The sequence below is a fragment of the Martes martes genome (genome assembly GCF_963455335.1).
Source record: "Martes martes genome assembly, chromosome: 7".
Lineage (NCBI taxonomy): Eukaryota > Metazoa > Chordata > Mammalia > Carnivora > Mustelidae > Martes > Martes martes.
The window spans coordinates 69062155-69079566 of record NC_137894.1 but is presented as its reverse complement, the minus strand read 5'-3'; the positions used below and the strand labels follow the sequence as shown (position 1 = coordinate 69079566).

Below are 17412 nucleotides of genomic sequence, written 5' to 3'. Positions count from 1 at the left end.
AGGTGATTGCAAGCAAAGTACTTCCTGAATATCGTACCAAAGTCTCTCCCCTCCTAGAACAGTCTTTTCTCAGATGGAGGGTATAAGATATACACGTAAATGAAAGGGTCACACTGTGTTATAATAATTCAATATCGTACTTTCTCTTCACATACTCTCCTCTCCTGGCCGGGACTCTGATGGGAACCTAGTTATGCATATCGCTCATCTCTGGCCTCTGACTTGTAGCTAGGGTCTTTACCTAGCAGAGTCTCAGTAAGTGTTTGTTGGATGACTTAGGCTGACATGTGACTGGTCACTAGGGACCCCAGACTCGGATTCCCCTCTGGTTAGAACATTCAGGTTTTCAACCTGAGCAAAGCTCATTGTCATCTCCCTTTTTCAGTAGATAGAGATCTGCACTGTCATATTTTAAACTTGAATGGTGGTTCCCTAATATTAAAACTATCTACATGGCACCCAACTGTTAGATTATAAAAAGGAAGAGTGCAGCTTTTCATTTATATGTCTTTGTACCTCGTGGGCCTAGCATATTAAGTAAGTAAATGTTTGTTGAATGAATCTATTTCCAAATAGCCAGATGTCTGATCTCCCATGGACTAAATGTACATGATACAACAATATTTTTCCATTTTATCAAAATGTAAATACTACCTAAAATACTCTAAACGAGGATGACACTTAAAACTTCATCCTTTACATTATACACCCATTTCTAATTAATTTAAAAAATTCATCAGGAAACACTTATTAAGCATCTACAATGTTTCAAGCTGTAAACCCCAGCAGAGTAGTTTATTGTTATGTACATTTTAGTTGATTAGAGATCTATATATCTGATGACCTTTAAGGAAATACATATTCAAATTTGCTTTTCTCAATCTTTTAAAGAACTTAATGAAATTATTTCTTATAAAGTCAGTCATCTACTTATAATACAGTATTATCAGAACAATCAGAAGATTAAGAAGAACCATTTGAAAATGTTTTGATTCTATAGATACTACCAAACACCTTCACTTCAAAGATTTTATTTATTTATTTGTCAGAGAGAAAGAGAGAGAGTGAGCACAAGCAGGGGGAGCAGCAGGCAGAAGGAGAAGCAAACTCCCTGCTGAGCAAGGAGCCTGATGCTGAACTCAATCCCAGGACCCTAGGATCATGACCTGAGCTGAAGGCAGACACTTAACGACTGAGCCACCCAGGCGTCCCAAAAGACCTTCACTCTAAAGAAAAAAACCTGAGTCTTATTCCCATTAATCCAGCAATTGCAAAGGACTAAATCTTATTTGCCAAATTTGGGAATTAAGATCTAATTTAGATAACTTAAGCAGAAGCTTAGATTATCCAGATTTATTTACACAGTGCTTGCCCCTGGAATGAGAATACTGTCTCAAACCATGGTGCATGTCGGTTTCCTATTTTACTACTGGAATGGAATTAAAGGAGAAAGATTTGATGTAGAAAAGCTGCTATTCCCAGGAAGACTCCTAAAACCATTCCAAGAAGTTTTTGTCTAACTTTTTACCACCACCAGTAAAATCAAGCTAGCAAGTTTGTTCTCTGATCTAAGCAATAGCAAATTCCTCCATTTTTAATGTAAGCAAGGACATGAACAGTCACTTCTCTTGAGTAAAACCACATCACTGGACCAAATTCTAGTCCAGACTCTGATTGGACTCACTGACTAATTCCTCAATGCTTAGCTGTATTTTTTGCATAATGAAATTTAGCTTAGGATTCTTCTCTCAAATGGAATCCTTTTTGAAGGAAAAAAAAATGAATGGTTAAAAAAAAATGAATGGTTAAAAAGTTTACACCAAAACTACAACCTAATTTTAACCCACCTATTCCATCAGCTGGGCATTCAAATCGAAAGTTTTCAGACAAAACTAGACAGCCAAACAGATCGGTCAGCTTGTCGCATGTCCTGGTCTCCGTGCTTGGAACTAGATGGACTGACTGACTTGTATGTAAAACTCACTGACATTGTTTAACATGGCAAGAAAATAGCAGACCCCTACCCTGGTTCATTCAGATCGAAATGATGGAAACCAAATGGAACTACTGTGGTATGGACACTGAACTACTCTTTTTTCACGTTAAGCTTGTTTGTTTGTTTGTTTAGTGATTCACAGATATACACTGGAAGATATCAAAGACCTTTCAGATATAAAAGAACACAAGCAGAAATAACATAAAGCGGTTGCTCTTTTTTGGTGTCTGCTAAAATGCTGACTGTGGTCTGATGACTCTCCTAGGTCCTGGCTATTGTATGGGGATCGGGCCCCTCATTTCCCACTGCAGGTTCCTGTGGATGGGCATCGGCAGTGCCTGCAACTACTACAACAAGATGTATGGAGAATTCATGAGAGTCTGGATATGTGGAGAGGAAACACTCATTATTAGCAAGTGAGTCTGTTATAATCAGAGACAAATTTTTAAAACCAAGGCTGTGTTTTTCCTATTAAGTAACAAACAAACTTATTTTGATATCTTGATGCTTTCGTTGCTAACGCTGTTTACTTCCCAGGTAAAAAATATCTAACCCTATATAGAAGTGGAATGCTTGAGTTTTTCCTAAACCCAGAAGTACATAGATAAAGAACTCTGGAAATCTGGGAAACTATTTGAAATTTCTCTGAGCAGTGAATGGAAACTTAGAATCCGAAGGATTTGAGTTTGACAAGACATACTTTAGGGAGAGGCATTATCTTTTCTGCTTTCCTAAGATTTTGGTCGTATTGCTGTAAGCGAGCAGTTAAAACAAATAAAACCAAATCCTCGAGAGAAAGGAATCTGCATCAATTTGCTAATGTGCTTCTAATGGCAGGCTCTGGAGCACCTCTAGAAGGGGAAACAGTAGAAAACGATGTCATTTTTTTTTTTTAATTTATTTGACAGAGATCGCAAGTTGGCAGAGAGGCAGGCAGAGAGAGGGGGAAGCAGGCTCCCTGCTGAGCAGAGAGCCCGACATGGGGCTCGATCCCTCCTGGGATCATGACCTGAGCCGAAGGCAGAGGCCTTAACCCACTGAGCCACCCAGGCACCCCGGAAAAAGATGTCATTCTTATGCTCCTATTCTATTTATGACCGTGGGCCAGTGTCTCAGCTGAGTGACCTTAAATAAATCAGGAATATTTCCTATTTTTAAAAAATGATTTGTTATATTTTCTGGATAAATTTAGCAGATTGAATTCATCCAGGGTTAATCAAATAAGCACTGACTATAGAGATCTACCTTTGTGAAATACTAGTTTTCTTATTTACTGATCATAGAAAATAGAGAGCACATTTCACTAGACTTTCAGCTATCTTTACTGGATATTTCACAATGTTATACTCCAACACTGTGTCATTGGTAAGTTTTTATATTCCCTGACAGTAAAACTAGGATTTTACTGATCCATTAGAATTTTTTGTCCAGATTTATAGACTATTACTCAGAAGTAAGTGAAGCATTTCTAGAAACTACAGTGATTTCTTTCAAGCCAAGATTACATGCATTATTTCATAAAATACCATGGTAATCTCAAAGGTCAATTCTTTGAACCAAATAACACAGAAGGGAGTGGGGACCAATAATTATCCTTGAGTTTACTTCTCTGGTCAGCCAGGATTTAGGTTGTAGAAATTAATACTTTACATTAACAATGGCCTACATTCTCGAAATGTCTCAAAATGTCCTCAAAATGTCTCAAAATGTCCTGGGACTGATGACACAAGGGCTTCAGGGCTTGGGATGTTTGGCCCTGTTATTTCACCCACCAGCATAGCTAGTTGCCTTCCAGCCCTTCTCAGCAGACAGGTGCAGTGACGCGCAGGGTATTTAACCAAAAGGATATCTGTCTACAGCTCAGGACATAAAGCGGTGGTTCTCACCCAGGCTGCACATTAAAGTCACCCAGGGAGCTTTTAAACATCCCAATGCCCAGGGCACACCCCAGCTTTCAGAATCTCTGGGGGGGGGTGTGGAACCTGGGCAGCAGGTATTTGTAGAGCTCCCCAAGTAATGCCAATGTGCTGCAGAGCCTGAGGCAGGAGAACAGGTAAGCTGCTGCCAGCACTAGGGGGTCTTGCCTTGGGGTTGGGGAGCAGCTAAGCAGGGCTGGAGTGCTTTCCTCTGATCATCTTACCCTTCAGTCTAGCTCGAGTGGTGGTAGTATAAGATAAGAACTGGAGTGAAGAATGTGACAAAGGACCAGAGGACCAGAACACATACTACACATTTGGATCATAAGATCCAATCCCGGAAGCCCAAAGCCATTCCTGAAGTAGGATCCTTCAGTGACAGTGCAGGGTGGCATTGGACTGCTCTCCTATCTTCATTAAGAAAGTCACCTTAGCGACCCTGACCAATTCAGATGCTGATTCATGCTCCAGATGAGTACACAACCCATCCCGCCCTTCCCCCAGCTCTCCCAGTTCTCTCATCGTGTCCTCACAGGCTCTTCACTGGTTGGAGTCTTTGTGTTCTCCTTAATTGCCTCTGAGCCGCTCAATTTTGTTGTTAAGGGCTGAACTCCCTGCGGGAATAGGACATGTTTGTCCCCATCTCCTTTCCTTGCCTGTTCTTCAGGTCCCTTCCAGAACTACCCGTGCCTCTTGAAAATACCCCACTGGACCTCAGAAAGCTTTTTAATTTTAGTTGAAAGTTTGCCAGGTTTTTTCTTTTGAAAAGTTTAAGATCTGTAGTCATTACAACTGAGTAGAGATTATGGCCCAACTTTCCCTACCAGCATTGTCCCAAAGTGGTGGGGGCTGCAGAACTTCACAGGCAGGGGACGGAGGGGGGTTGGGGGGGGTGGGGCAGGAAGGTCAGGCTGGAGTGTTGCTAGGATGTTGCCTGAGCAGCTGGGAGTTTTGAAGAAAGTTCATCTCATCATCAGTAGATGAGGCAGGTGAGCTCTTAAGGGCCTACAGATACTGTACATGACACTATGTGTTGTGGGTATATATCAGTTTTTGTAATGAATAAAAAAAAAAGAATATAGGTAACATCCATTAAGGAGAGTTAGCAACTGACATGCTAATTAGGGTTATTTTTGCATACTTGTTAGTAATTAACATACTAATTAGGATTATATTTGTATATCTGTTTTAATCATGTGTACATTTATAGGGAATGCATTCATGTATTCTTTCAACATACATTTATTGAGAATTTACTATATACTAAGCACTGGATGATCCTAACATATAATTATTATTGGCTCCCATTCACTAAATAAATATTTATTGAGGACTTAACTATGTATATGGGGTATCATGAGCAGATCAGTCAAATATCCTTACTCTCATGGAGAAGTATATTGTTGTGTTGTTAATATACCAACAACAGATGAGTAAAACATATAGTATAGGAGTAGAGTGACCAGATGTCTTGGTATGCCTGGGACTAGGGGGTTTCACAGGATGTGGGACTTTTAATGGTACAACTGGGACAGTCCCAAGCAAACCAAGGTGGTTGCTCATCAGGTAGATATGAGCTATATAGGAGACTAAAGTGGGGAGGACCAGCTGCAGGCAGTCAAGAATGGCCTCACTGAGAAGATAGCATTTGAATAAAGACCTAAAGGAAGCGAGGGAGTGAGTCATGCAGAGATGTAGAGGAAAAGCATTCTGGATGAAAGGAAGAACAAGTGCAAAGTCACTGAGGTGGGAGCCTGTCTGAAATGTTCAAGGAACACCAAGGATACCAGTGTGGCTACAGGAAGAACAGTGGTGATGACATTAGAGAGGTATTAAGATACCCAGTCATTTTGGGCCTTGTTGGCCATTGTAACAACTCTGAATTTTATCCTGCATGAGATGGGAAGCCTTTGAAGAGTTTGAGCAGAAGAGTGACATATCTGACTCATTCATGTTTCAGCACATTCCTGGCTTCTCTACCCACATTTTACTTCCATCCTACCTACATTCTTTAAGAACAGGTGCTAAAGGAATAAGGATGAATGTACGGAGAGCAGTTATGAAAGAGAGGGTGGCTGGTCCATGTCAGCACAGTAGAAGTGATAAGATGAGAGGTGAAATTCTAGGCATATTTTGAGGGCAAAGCCAGTAAGGTGTTAAGAGATTGGAAGTTGGGTGTAAGAATCAAGGTGACAGCATAATTTCTGCCTCCAGTACCTAGAAAAATGCAGGTATCATTATCTCAGATAAGTGGAGCAAGTTTGGGATGGCGAGAAGTCAGGATTCCATTTGGGATATTTTGACTTGACATGCCTAGTAGACAGCTGAGTGTGATGTTGTAAAGGAAGGTTTGTGTCTTTAGACCACCCCCCTCCCATCTCACAACCATAATCAGAAACTAGAAAAGGAGGCTGAGAAGGACAGCCAAAGAAGGGAAAACCAGAAGCATGCAGTGGTCTGAAAGTCAGGTGATGAATGCAAATCAGAAAGGATGGAATTGTCAACCATGCCAGAGAGTGCCTGGTGAATAGGAGATTTGAGTATTGCATTCAGCAAAAAGGAGGTCATGGGTGACCTTGAAAAGAGCAGTTTCAATGGAGTGCTGGGGGCAAAAGTAGGACTATAGTACAGAAAGAGGGGAAAGAATTATAGACAGCAGGCGTAGCAACTGTTCCAAGGAGTTTGTCTTAAAGGCAGCAGAGAAATGGGACAAAGAAATAGAAAGATGTATGGTCCAAGGAGCCTTTGTTAAGATAGGAGAATTTACAACGTGTGTGTTGAGATGTCAATAATGGATTACAAAGCAAAATTGTTGATGGAAGAGAAAGGGGTGTGCTAGGTGAGATGGCAAGGGGGTCCAAGTGACAAGTAGAGTTGGTCTTGAATAGGGACATGGAAGTTCACCCACAGTAAGTTTGGGAAGTTTGAAAATATGAGCACAGATCCTAGTAGTTGGAGCTTGCAGAAATTCTAGTTTCTTCTTTTTCTTCAGTAAAATAGGAAATAAAGTCTTTAGCTGAGACTGAGGAAGTAGAGTATTTGAGGAGCGAGAAGTCAGGCACAGGATCCTGAGGGAGTCCGGGTGACGGTGGGGGCGGTGTGTTTCTCGGGGTCCTCAAGCAAAGGCTGCCCATCAGAGTGCTGGCTGGGGTGGTAGAGGGCGGGCACTAGTACCTGCGGTGCTGTCGCCGGGAGGAGCCTCAGGGAAGCTTGGCCTTGGCCCCAGCACGGTGGCGCTGTCCGACAGTTGGGCCCTCAGCAAACCGTTTCTGGTTCTTTCTGTGCATAGAGTCAGCCTCATTCCCAAGTGGCTTCGCAGGGCGCCTCCCTGAACAGTGACAGTGAAGGGACTTGAGGAAATGTAGAATTGCCAACTGAGATAAGGGTCCACTTGAATTTAATTGGGACCTCTGTGTGTGTGTGTGTGTGTGTGTGTGTGTGTGTGTGTGTGTGTGTGTATGAACATGTGCATGTGCGGTTTTTTCCCCCAGGCACATTCAGCTGTCAGGGGCAAGCACAGAGTAAGCTAAGAGTTGGATTTAGCCAGGGGTGAGTTTTTACCAGGCAACTATGACAAAGTAAGGAAAGGGTCAAGGGAGTTGAGAATGCATGGGAAGAGAGTGATTTTAATGATTGACAATAAAATATTTCTCCAACTTTTTATTAAGAAAATGTTCAAATGAATAAGAAAGCTGAAAGAGCAGTACTCTCATTCCCTGCCTCACGTGCATTGACCTTCTTAAGAGACCAAGTCAATTGTCTTATGGGATGTTCTGCATTTCCAAATTTCTCTCATTACATTATGGTGTCACTTAACATACTCCCCTATTCCCTGTATTTCTTATAAACTGGAAATTATGCCTTAAGGCTCAGTTTCATTCAGGTTAAACACTTTTGTAACGATACCTCCTTGGCAATATTGGGCACTTCATACTGCATCCCATCAAGAGACAAGAAAATGTTGTCCCACTATTAGGGATGTTAAATGTGATCATTGGGTAGGGTGGTTACAGGCAGATCTCTCTATTGTAAAAATTGTTTTTCTCTTGCATGATTCCACTATTTAAGCTGGGTAAGTGAGAATATTAGGGGGACAAAGGACAGGGGAAAGGCAATGGGATCAACAGACTGTAAGTCTCAAGCACAAAACAGGTCTACACAGGCAAGTGTTTTTAACTGTTTGGTGCCAATTATTCCATTAGTTTCTCCTCCATATGTTCAGTACTCATCATTCTTGAACCTGGCCACAGAAGCATGAGTCCCTTTTTTTTTTTTTTAAAGATTGCATTTTTAAAATTTTTTTATTCTTTTGAAGATTTTCTTTTTAAGTAACCTCTATACCCAACACGGGTCTCAAACTCACAACCCCAAGATCAAGAGTCCTGTGCTCCACCAACTGAGTCAGCCAGGTGCCCCTATGTGAGTCCTTTAAATTCAGAATTGAAGGTGGCTTCCTCCTCAATACCTAAGAACTTACTCTGGCTACTTTTCATTTTGAATAGACAATAGGTTTGCCATCTTTGACAATGTCTTTTGACTTTAGTCATGTTTAAAGAAGAATAATGAAGGGGAAAGGGGGATATAGGCTTCCACTTATGGAATGAATAAGTCACAAGGATGAAAGGTACAAGATAGGAATACAGTCAAAGGTCTTGTAATAGCACTGTATGGTGACAGATAGCAGCTGTGCTTGTGGTGAATACAGCATAATGTATAAACTGGTTGAACGACAACCTTGTACTTCTGAAACTAACGTAACACTGTGTCAACTATATTCAAATAAGGAAGAAAGAAAAAAGAAAAAGAGAGAAAGAGGAAGAAAAGAAGGACTGAAGGATGGAAGGAGGGGGAGAGGGAGAGAGGGACGGAGGGAGGGAGGGAAGAGAGGAAGGAAGGATAATGACCCCATTTACCATCCAGTTTACACTACCCACTACCCTTCCTGAGCCTGGGGACTCCCTTAGTCTCTCTTGAGTGGTAAGAAGTCCTTACTCTCCCAGTCAGTATAACATCTCCCTTAACTGGTATTACAGGCTAGCCCACAAGGCTGGAGCAAGGTCTCTACTATTTCCTGAATGTCCCGAGAGCTCTGGACTGGAGTCCTTAGTTCTTCACCAACTTTCTTTTCTTCACTTTCTTGATTTATTCTGGTTAGATAAAGCCAGCCTACTTTTGATCAAAGACTTGGTTTTAAATTGCTCACCTGCAGCCGGTCTTCTCCCGCAAGGTCTCTCACTTCCGTCTTTGTCCCTTGCCAAGTCCGAGCCTCCGACTCAAAGAAATCACTGAGTTGTTGGCGCCCCCTAAAGAACACATTTATGTCTGAAGTTAGCTCTTTAGTAACTAATACACCTTTAGCAGGATTTAAGTCTGGGGTCTCTTGTTCTTTTTTTTAAAATTGATTAGTAATTTTTCAAAGTAAATGGACAGGCTAATGTGGTTAAATGCAGTATATAAAAGCTCTAGGGGTCAGACCAGAAAAAACAGTGTTCTGCTTTACCTCTGAACACTTAAAAATTTTAGATATGAATTTGTGAACACAGAATGTACAAATCACTTACTTTCTGTTGTCATTATAGACTAAGGTAGGGGAAGGTAAGAGAAGCTAAAGTCCTGAAATCTATTAATAAGATTTTCAGTCCTCTCATAGCATGATTTTTCTATACAGGACAAAGTTTTAGCTATTTGTCAGTCAAATTAATTCTCTAGAATATAAACAGAAGCATCTGGATTTTTGTTTTTATTTTTGTCGCTAGGGAGAGGAAAAAACTTGTGCAAAACACAGGGATCATTTGACAAATATTATCCACAATCAAGAGAACATCTGACTTAATAGAGAGTGTTTTGATTTGAAAATAAGAATTTTTTTCCTTAAAGAAATTATCTAGTACATAATTTATTCATAAAATAATTGTTTTCATTTTTTGACACTGACATTATTTCAGGGTCTTTCTTTTAGAATTTAATCAGGACTACGGAACCCGCAGTTGCCCTGCAGCCTGATCTATTCAGCCAGAGCCCAGCTCCTTTGGCCCAATGCCTTCTTTGGGAATGTGTTTTCACAAGCACTAACTGAATAACCTCATTAAGGCAAAGTCATCCTTTTAGGAACCAAGTATCAAATTTAAGAGGGAAGAGCAAGTGGTAATATGGCCACTCCAGCCCAGTGTAGGAACCAGGTACATACACTATAATGGCCACTCCCATCTCTAAGGGTTATGTGTTCAGAAACGTCCCATAATAGGAGAATTTGCAGTTGAGAAACAAAATTTCAGTGGAAAAGTGGAGAGGAAAAACCGAAGTCACAATGAACACATGAAAACTTGTATAAATATTAAGGTCACCCAAATAGAAAAAAAAATAACAACAACATCTAAAATGTAACACAGGTGGTATTTTATGTATTTTGATTTTGCACATTTAAGGCACCATGCTGTTAGGTTTTTTTCCCCCCTCTATCCTTCCCACACCAGAAAGCTGCCCAGGTTCTCCCTCCTTTGCAGTAGCAGAGAGACATTTACAGATATACTTTGCTTTCTTGCAATAATGTGCCCATTTTCTTCCTATTCCTCTGCTCAAATGTTTAGTTCCTTTCTAATTTTGTGATCTCTTTCTCTGAACTCCACTCTAGTCTCAGAGACATGGAGTAATTTATAATCCCCAGGTGAAAAAAAAACTTTGGGAGATCTATTTGAACTTACCTGGCAGACCTGAGTAGTTTAGTTCTTAAGCCCCAAGGTTAAGAGTTATGTCACTTGGGGTTTACCTGAAATCCCCACCAGAGCATACACAGGTAAGTGACATTTATACATGGCCTGGCTCTGGCACTGTTAACATGGCCAAAAGCCAGACTCCTTACAGTTTACCCTGCCTCCACTTTCTTTACACCTCCCATGGTTGCATGCCAAAAACCTCTATTCCTCCTCTGCTCACCACTCTGTCTCCTCTTTTTAATTCCCAAACCCTGCTCCCTCCCATTTTCTCCCTATCTCCAAGAAAAATGGCGATCCATTTGAATATACTTGAGTGGAAATTTGTTGAAGTGGCTGAAAATATGTATGGAGGGAAGTAAATATGCTTATGCTTACAGTTTACCAAGGGGAATTTGCATTTGGCCATATTGTCCACATATACGTACTTGGACATCGGCCTTACAATCTGAAGAACATGTCACCATGCGCCTCAGAGGAGTCTGGGTAATGTATGTGCTTGGAACAGGCTTTGTTACCATAGGGAGGCCAAGGACGATACATGAGACTTTCTGAGCACAAACTCTGCAGTCCTCTGTGTACTCTGTGTTTCTAGTGTCTACTCAGGAGCAGAGGGATGTTGGAGGGCCCCAAGCCTCTGAGGTGGCATGCTCCAGCCTTCTGTATGGAAGGGCTGGGCCTTGAAAGGAAGTGGCTGACGTGTGACCTCCCTTTCTTCACTCACTCAGCCATGACCATGCACCACTGTGGGTGAGGATTTGGGGATCTGGCAGCTTGCACCCCCTTCTGCACTGTTTTGTCTGCCTCTTGTTCTCACTCTGCCCACTTTCTTCAATATCCTTTAGATAACCTAATTTGATTTTTTTCCAGGTGGGGTCTACACCTACAATATGATTTTGGCATTTATGAAAACAATAGACATACAAGCACCACATGTCCTGTTTATTATCTTCTCTGTCCTCCGGTAAACACTGTCCTGTCTGTCTTCATGTAGTGTCCATCTTGCTTAGCTTATGAAGGGTTAGCCACATAGCTTATTAACACATGCCATCTTGGAGTTCTGGCTTCCTGACCCATGCCATCCATGGCCTCAGCCATTACTCAGCCCTTGTCCAGCTAGCCTGCTTCCCTCTGGGCCCTGCATGAACCTATTTTCCAGCCAAAGCCCCATGCCACAGGAAATGCAGTCACCTATAACATCTCTTAATTTTTCTCTTGGCAGGTGAAAAATGAATCCATTCCATCTACCCCATAATTCTCAACTTCATAAATTACAGCAGACTTCTTTGGCTGAGTACTGAGCCAGGAGTCCTCTCTTTACAAATCTTCACTCTACAGCATTCATCTCAGCTCCCCACCCTCTCCTTCCCCATGCTGCTTGCACCCATCCTCCAATAAACCCACCTATTATTTATCCTGAAGAGAATAATTATCATTTTGTCTTTTATCCTTTTGATTATTACTTAAATTACCCATTTATCCTTCTAATGCCATAGGCTAACTCCTAAGCAGTCTTAACATCTTCTCAACAAAGCAGGTCAGTCTCTCCCAAGAGAAGAATTCTATACCATTGTCCTAAGAATATAATACTCTACTCACATGTGCAGGCTCCTATAACTTCTTCAGCTTGTATTTTATAACATTTCCTAATTTTCAGTGCCTCATCATGCCCAAATTGCCTCCCTGGGATGTGGAGGGGCAGGAAGTAGCTCCTAAAGGAGGAAAAGTGTGGGGAGGAGAGAAACAGAAGGAGCTGCTTCCTGCCCCCTAGTTCTTCCCAGGCCTTAAAAGCTGGGCATGGCAGGGGTTGGAAGCAAAACAGTGAAGAGGAACTGAGAAGTTCAAGGAAGACTGTTGGCAAGGTCCCAGTGTTGCTACCTCAAGGGCTATCAATGCCTCACCATGCCCTATATCCTGAGAGAACTCTGTGACCCTGGAGACCTTGATGAGTCAGGACGGAATGTAGAGTCTCAAGATAACTGCTGCCACCACCACAGAGAGCCTTCCAGGCCCAGCACAGCCAGCGAAGCCAGACCCATGAGTGCCCAGGAGATTCCTTTAAGCCCAGAATGATACCCACCGGAGAGGCTAGGCCTGATGAGAGATTCTGAGGATAGGTGGTATGAGGAAGAACTGCTTGTTCCAAACAGAAGAAGACTTCAGCAATTCCAGGAACTCAGGATTCTGAGACTCAGTCCTGCAGGGGGTGGTAACTGTCTGGAGTGGGGCTGGACTCTTCTGGGACTCAGAGCCTTGCAGCTCTGACCCCAGTCGTGGCTAGTATTTTTGTGCTTTGGAATTAGAAAAAAAGGGGGGGGGGATAAGGAATGGGGTGTGTGTGTGTGTGTGTGTACTATCTTTGGTGATACTCAAGCAGGGAGTCAGTAAGTAGGAATATTTCAACTGGAGAGGGATGTTCTTATGCTCACAAACACTATTCAATATGAATACTAGAATGCCTTGCATTTTTAAAAAAGATTTATTTATTTATTTTTAGAGAGAGGGAAAGAGAGTGTGAGTAGGGGAGGAGGCAAAAGGAGAGGGAGAGGGGCGCCTGGGTGGCTCAGTGGGTTAAGATTCTGCCTTCAGCTCAGGTCATGATCTCAGGGTCCTGGGATCGAGCCCCACATCGGGCTCTCTGATCAGCAGGGAGCCTGCTTCCCCCTCTCTCTCTGCCTGCCTCTCTGCCTACTTGTGATCTCTGTCCGTCAAATAAATAAATAAAATCTTTAAAAAAAAAAAAAAAGGAGAGGGAGAGAATTTCCAGCAGACTTCGTGATGAGAACGGAGTCCACCATGGGGCTTAATCTCAGGACCTCAAGATCATGACCTGAATCAAAACCAAGAATTGGACACTTAACCTACTGGCACCCCTCGAATGCTTTGCATTTAGAGCAACAAGTATTTGCTAAGAAAGCCACCTGGTAGTCAAAATCATCATCATGAGCTCTCTGGACCCTTCAAAATTAACACGAAGTTTTGCTGTCTCTGTAGGTCCTCAAGTATGTTCCACATAATGAAGCACAGTCACTACAGCTCCCGATTTGGCAGCAAACTTGGATTGCAGTGCATCGGAATGCATGAAAATGGCATCATATTTAACAATAATCCAACCCTCTGGAAAGCCATTCGTCCTTTCTTTACAAAAGGTAATCAGATGCTGGTGACCTTCTGCTCTTTTGTCTATAAATGAGCTCCTTTTCTGGAACTTAAATTCTGCTGCATCACTTATGTTGAAATAATAAGATATGGTAGGCACTATTCTAAGTACTTGATATTTTAATCCCACAACAACCCCATGGGGTAAATACTCTTGTCACCTACATTTTATACATAAGAAAGCTGAAGTAACTTACCCAAGGTCCCCAAATTAGTAAATGGTGGCCCAGAAGACAATGCCAGTGCCTACATTTTTAACCACCACAAACTCCATTCTTCCTGTTGATACACAAAGCAATGCCACAGACATGAAGAAGAGCTACAGCTCTGTACTTAGGATCATTTCAATTAAGAATTTAGTGTTTCAGTCACATGTTTGGTTTAAACATAGCCAAACAATGTGTTCGCTGAATCATTGACTGACATCCTAGATGTTTTAACAGAAAGCAATTTGTGAATAAAATTAGAGATTTAGAACTAGGAAGGACTATATATGTCATCTCATCCAGTCTCTGAATTTTATAGTTGGGGAAATGCAGTCCTAGAGAGGTTGTGATTTTTACTCAGGCAACATAGCGAATAATAGATGAGCAGAGACTTGGTCCCAAGGCACCTAATCTAGGCCCTTTTACTGTATTTCACTGGAAAATGAAGCAGCTGGGGAATACACATGGCCAGTCTTTGACATCAACATCAAGGAAAATATTCATGCCCTGGAAACCCTGTCAGTGATAGAATCTGGGGCTAGATGGATCTTAGGCCTGACCATGCAACATTCTTCCCTCCAGCCAGCCTCTGTAGTGAACCTGGATGCCTCCCATGTGGCTACTGGGACCGGGAGAATCTATGCCTGACACAGCTGAGCACTGATTCTCTCTACAGAGTTGCCCATCACCAAGGCTCAGTACAACTCTACTGTAGACTCCACTGTATTCGTCTCCTAGTGCTGCTATAACAAATTGCCACAAACTTAGTGAGTACCCAGAATACAATGATAGTCAAGACATGGTCCTTTCCCTCAGGGAATTTATAATAGGGGGAGGGGCAGATATCATATCACCAAATATCATCCTAGGTGATATATTATGCTAGAGGTGTGTGCAGAGTGCTACAAGGCACAGAAAAAATGGGCCATCTAAAGTGTTCTGAAGGGTCATGGGAGGCTTTTTCAGAAGCAGATGGTTGCAATAAGTTTTGAAAGAAGATAAAAGCTATCTACACTAAGAAAGTTTGACAAGGATGCATTCCACAGAAGGAAAGAACAGGATACTCCAAGACAGAGAAGGGTGGATCAGCACTGTATGTCCATAAGTAGGCCCTTGTGCCTGGCATGGACACATGTAGGCATGAAGCCTAAGGGGAGGTACCGAGCTGAGTTTATCTCAAGAGTTACAGTAAGTCATTCAAGACTTTAAGCAGAATGACATGAACATCTCTTTGTGACTTTTTTTTAGATAAACACTGTACATAGAAGATCAGATTTTCTAATAAAAACATTATAAAACTACCCATATTAAATGCCAAAAATAGAGGTCTTTTTAAAAAAGTAGAGGTCTAATTACTTATTAAAAGTTCCCTGCTGTGTCTGACATTTTCAGTAATCAATGAGAGTCCCAAGAATTTTTTTTTTAAGATTTTATTTATTTATTTGACAGAGAGAGAGAGAGAGAGCTCACAAGTAGGCAGAGAGGCAGGCAGAGAGAGAGGAGGAAGCAGGCTCCCTGCCGAGCAGAGAGCCCAAGGCGGGGCTCGATCCCAGGACCCTGGGATCACGACCTGAGCCAAAGGCAGAGGCTTTAACCCACTGAGCCACCCAGGTGCCCCCCCCAAGAATTTTTTTTTAAAGATCTTATTTATTTGAGAGAAAGAGAACATGAGTGAGAAGCAGAGGCAGAGGGAGAAGCAGACTCCCCGCTGAGCAGGGAACCTGAAGTGGGGCTCCATTCCCGGACCCTGAGATCATTACCTGCGCTGAAGGCAAACGCTTAACTGACTAAGCCACCCAGGCATTTCTTGAATCTCCCTTGAGAGTTCTGTTTCTCATTAGTTTTCCTGATATAGCAGAAATTTGAAGTTACCCTATGACACTGCATTTACACTACTGGGTATTTAACCCAAAGATATAGATGTAGTGAAAAAAAGGGCCATATGCTCCCCAATGTTCATAGCAGCCATGGCCACAATAGCCAAACTGTGGAAAGGGCCAAGATACCCTTCAACAGACGAATGGATAAAGAAGCTGTGGTCTATATACACAATGGAATATTACTCAGCCATCAGAAAGGATGACTACCCAACTTTTGCATCAACATGGATGGGACTGGAGGAGATTATACTGAGTGAAATAAGTCAAGAAGAGAAAGTTAATTATCATTTGGTTTCATTTATTTGTGGAATATGAGGCATAGCATGGAGGACATTAGGAGAAGGAAGGGAAAAAAGAAGAGGGGGAAATTGGTGGGGGAGATGAACAATGAAAGACTATGGACTCTGAGAAACAAACTGAGGGTTTTAGAGCAGAGGGGTGTGTGGGGATGGGTGAGCCCAGTGGTGGGTATTAGGAGGGCACAGACTGCATGGAGCACTGGGTGTTATATGCACACAATGAATTAGGGAACACTACATCAAACACTAATGTTGTACTGTATGGTGACTAACATAACATAATAAAAAAAAGAAAAAAAAGAAATCTGGGGGTACATTTTGGTATCTAAAGTAGTAACATTAATGAAGGCTTTGATTCCCTGGGCTTACCTATGGAGAGATAATGAAGAGCAGCCTAGGCAAATGGCCCATCCTGGAGAGATGAAGGTGAAGGGGCAAAAAATAGCCTGTATTTCCTGAAACTGCCAGGAGAGTTCTCCACAGTGAAGGAATTATGTTGATCACTTGCTCACTTTTTTTTTTAAACTTTTTTTTTTTTAAGATTCAGTACTTTTTCACACGTTTTAAAAATTAAAATTATATCCATATCAGACGACTGCCTATAAGCAATGATATTACACTTTGCTTATATGTTTGAAACGTGGCTTCCAGCTCTTGGACAGAGAGGCAAGTCATACATTGGTATGGGAGGAAACCACCAGTGATATTCCAAGCCAACCCTTCTGCACAAAGGGCTGAATCATTAAGGAATCATTAAGGAATCCCACCTGGGAATGTGATAGAAAGTATGAAAATCAGAAAGTATGCTACCAACCCAACCTTCCTTTTTTATAGATAAGTAGAAATCTTAGGACTCTAGAACTGCTTACCAGGCTTTCTTTCTTATTTGCAAAGTCTGCCTTTAGAGGGTTCTGTTGCACAACTGATTTTTTTTTTTTAAGAAAGAATTATGGCTACAAATTTTCCTAGGATTTTTCATTGCATTTCGAGAACTGACTTTAACAGTAAGTCTGAATAATAAAAGACATAAGTAGGAGAGATGACTCTTAAAGAAAACTTTAAAAAAAAATAGGAGAAAGGAGGGCTCTAAGAGTTAAATTCTCTAGACAGATCATCTACTACCATGACCCATTAGCTACCCAGATGACCTAAAGCAGAGCCAGTTCACTCTGTCTTTACTCATTTATTCACCCATCCTTTCATTCGTTCATTCCTCTATTTGACAAATAGGATTTGAAGGCCACCA

At 41.7% G+C, this 17412-nt stretch overlaps 1 protein-coding gene across 1 annotated transcript in view; it reads left to right on the top strand.

Annotated features, from left to right (window-relative positions):
* CYP19A1 (cytochrome P450 family 19 subfamily A member 1) overlaps positions 1-17412 on the top strand; it is a gene marked incomplete at both ends in the record, with an annotated part of 48998 nt that overhangs the window by 18995 nt on the left and 12591 nt on the right. Inside the window, 2 exon segments of the mRNA XM_080809726.1 lie at positions 2262-2412; positions 13617-13771. Of these exon segments, the coding sequence (XP_080665852.1) occupies positions 2262-2412; positions 13617-13771 (306 nt within the window).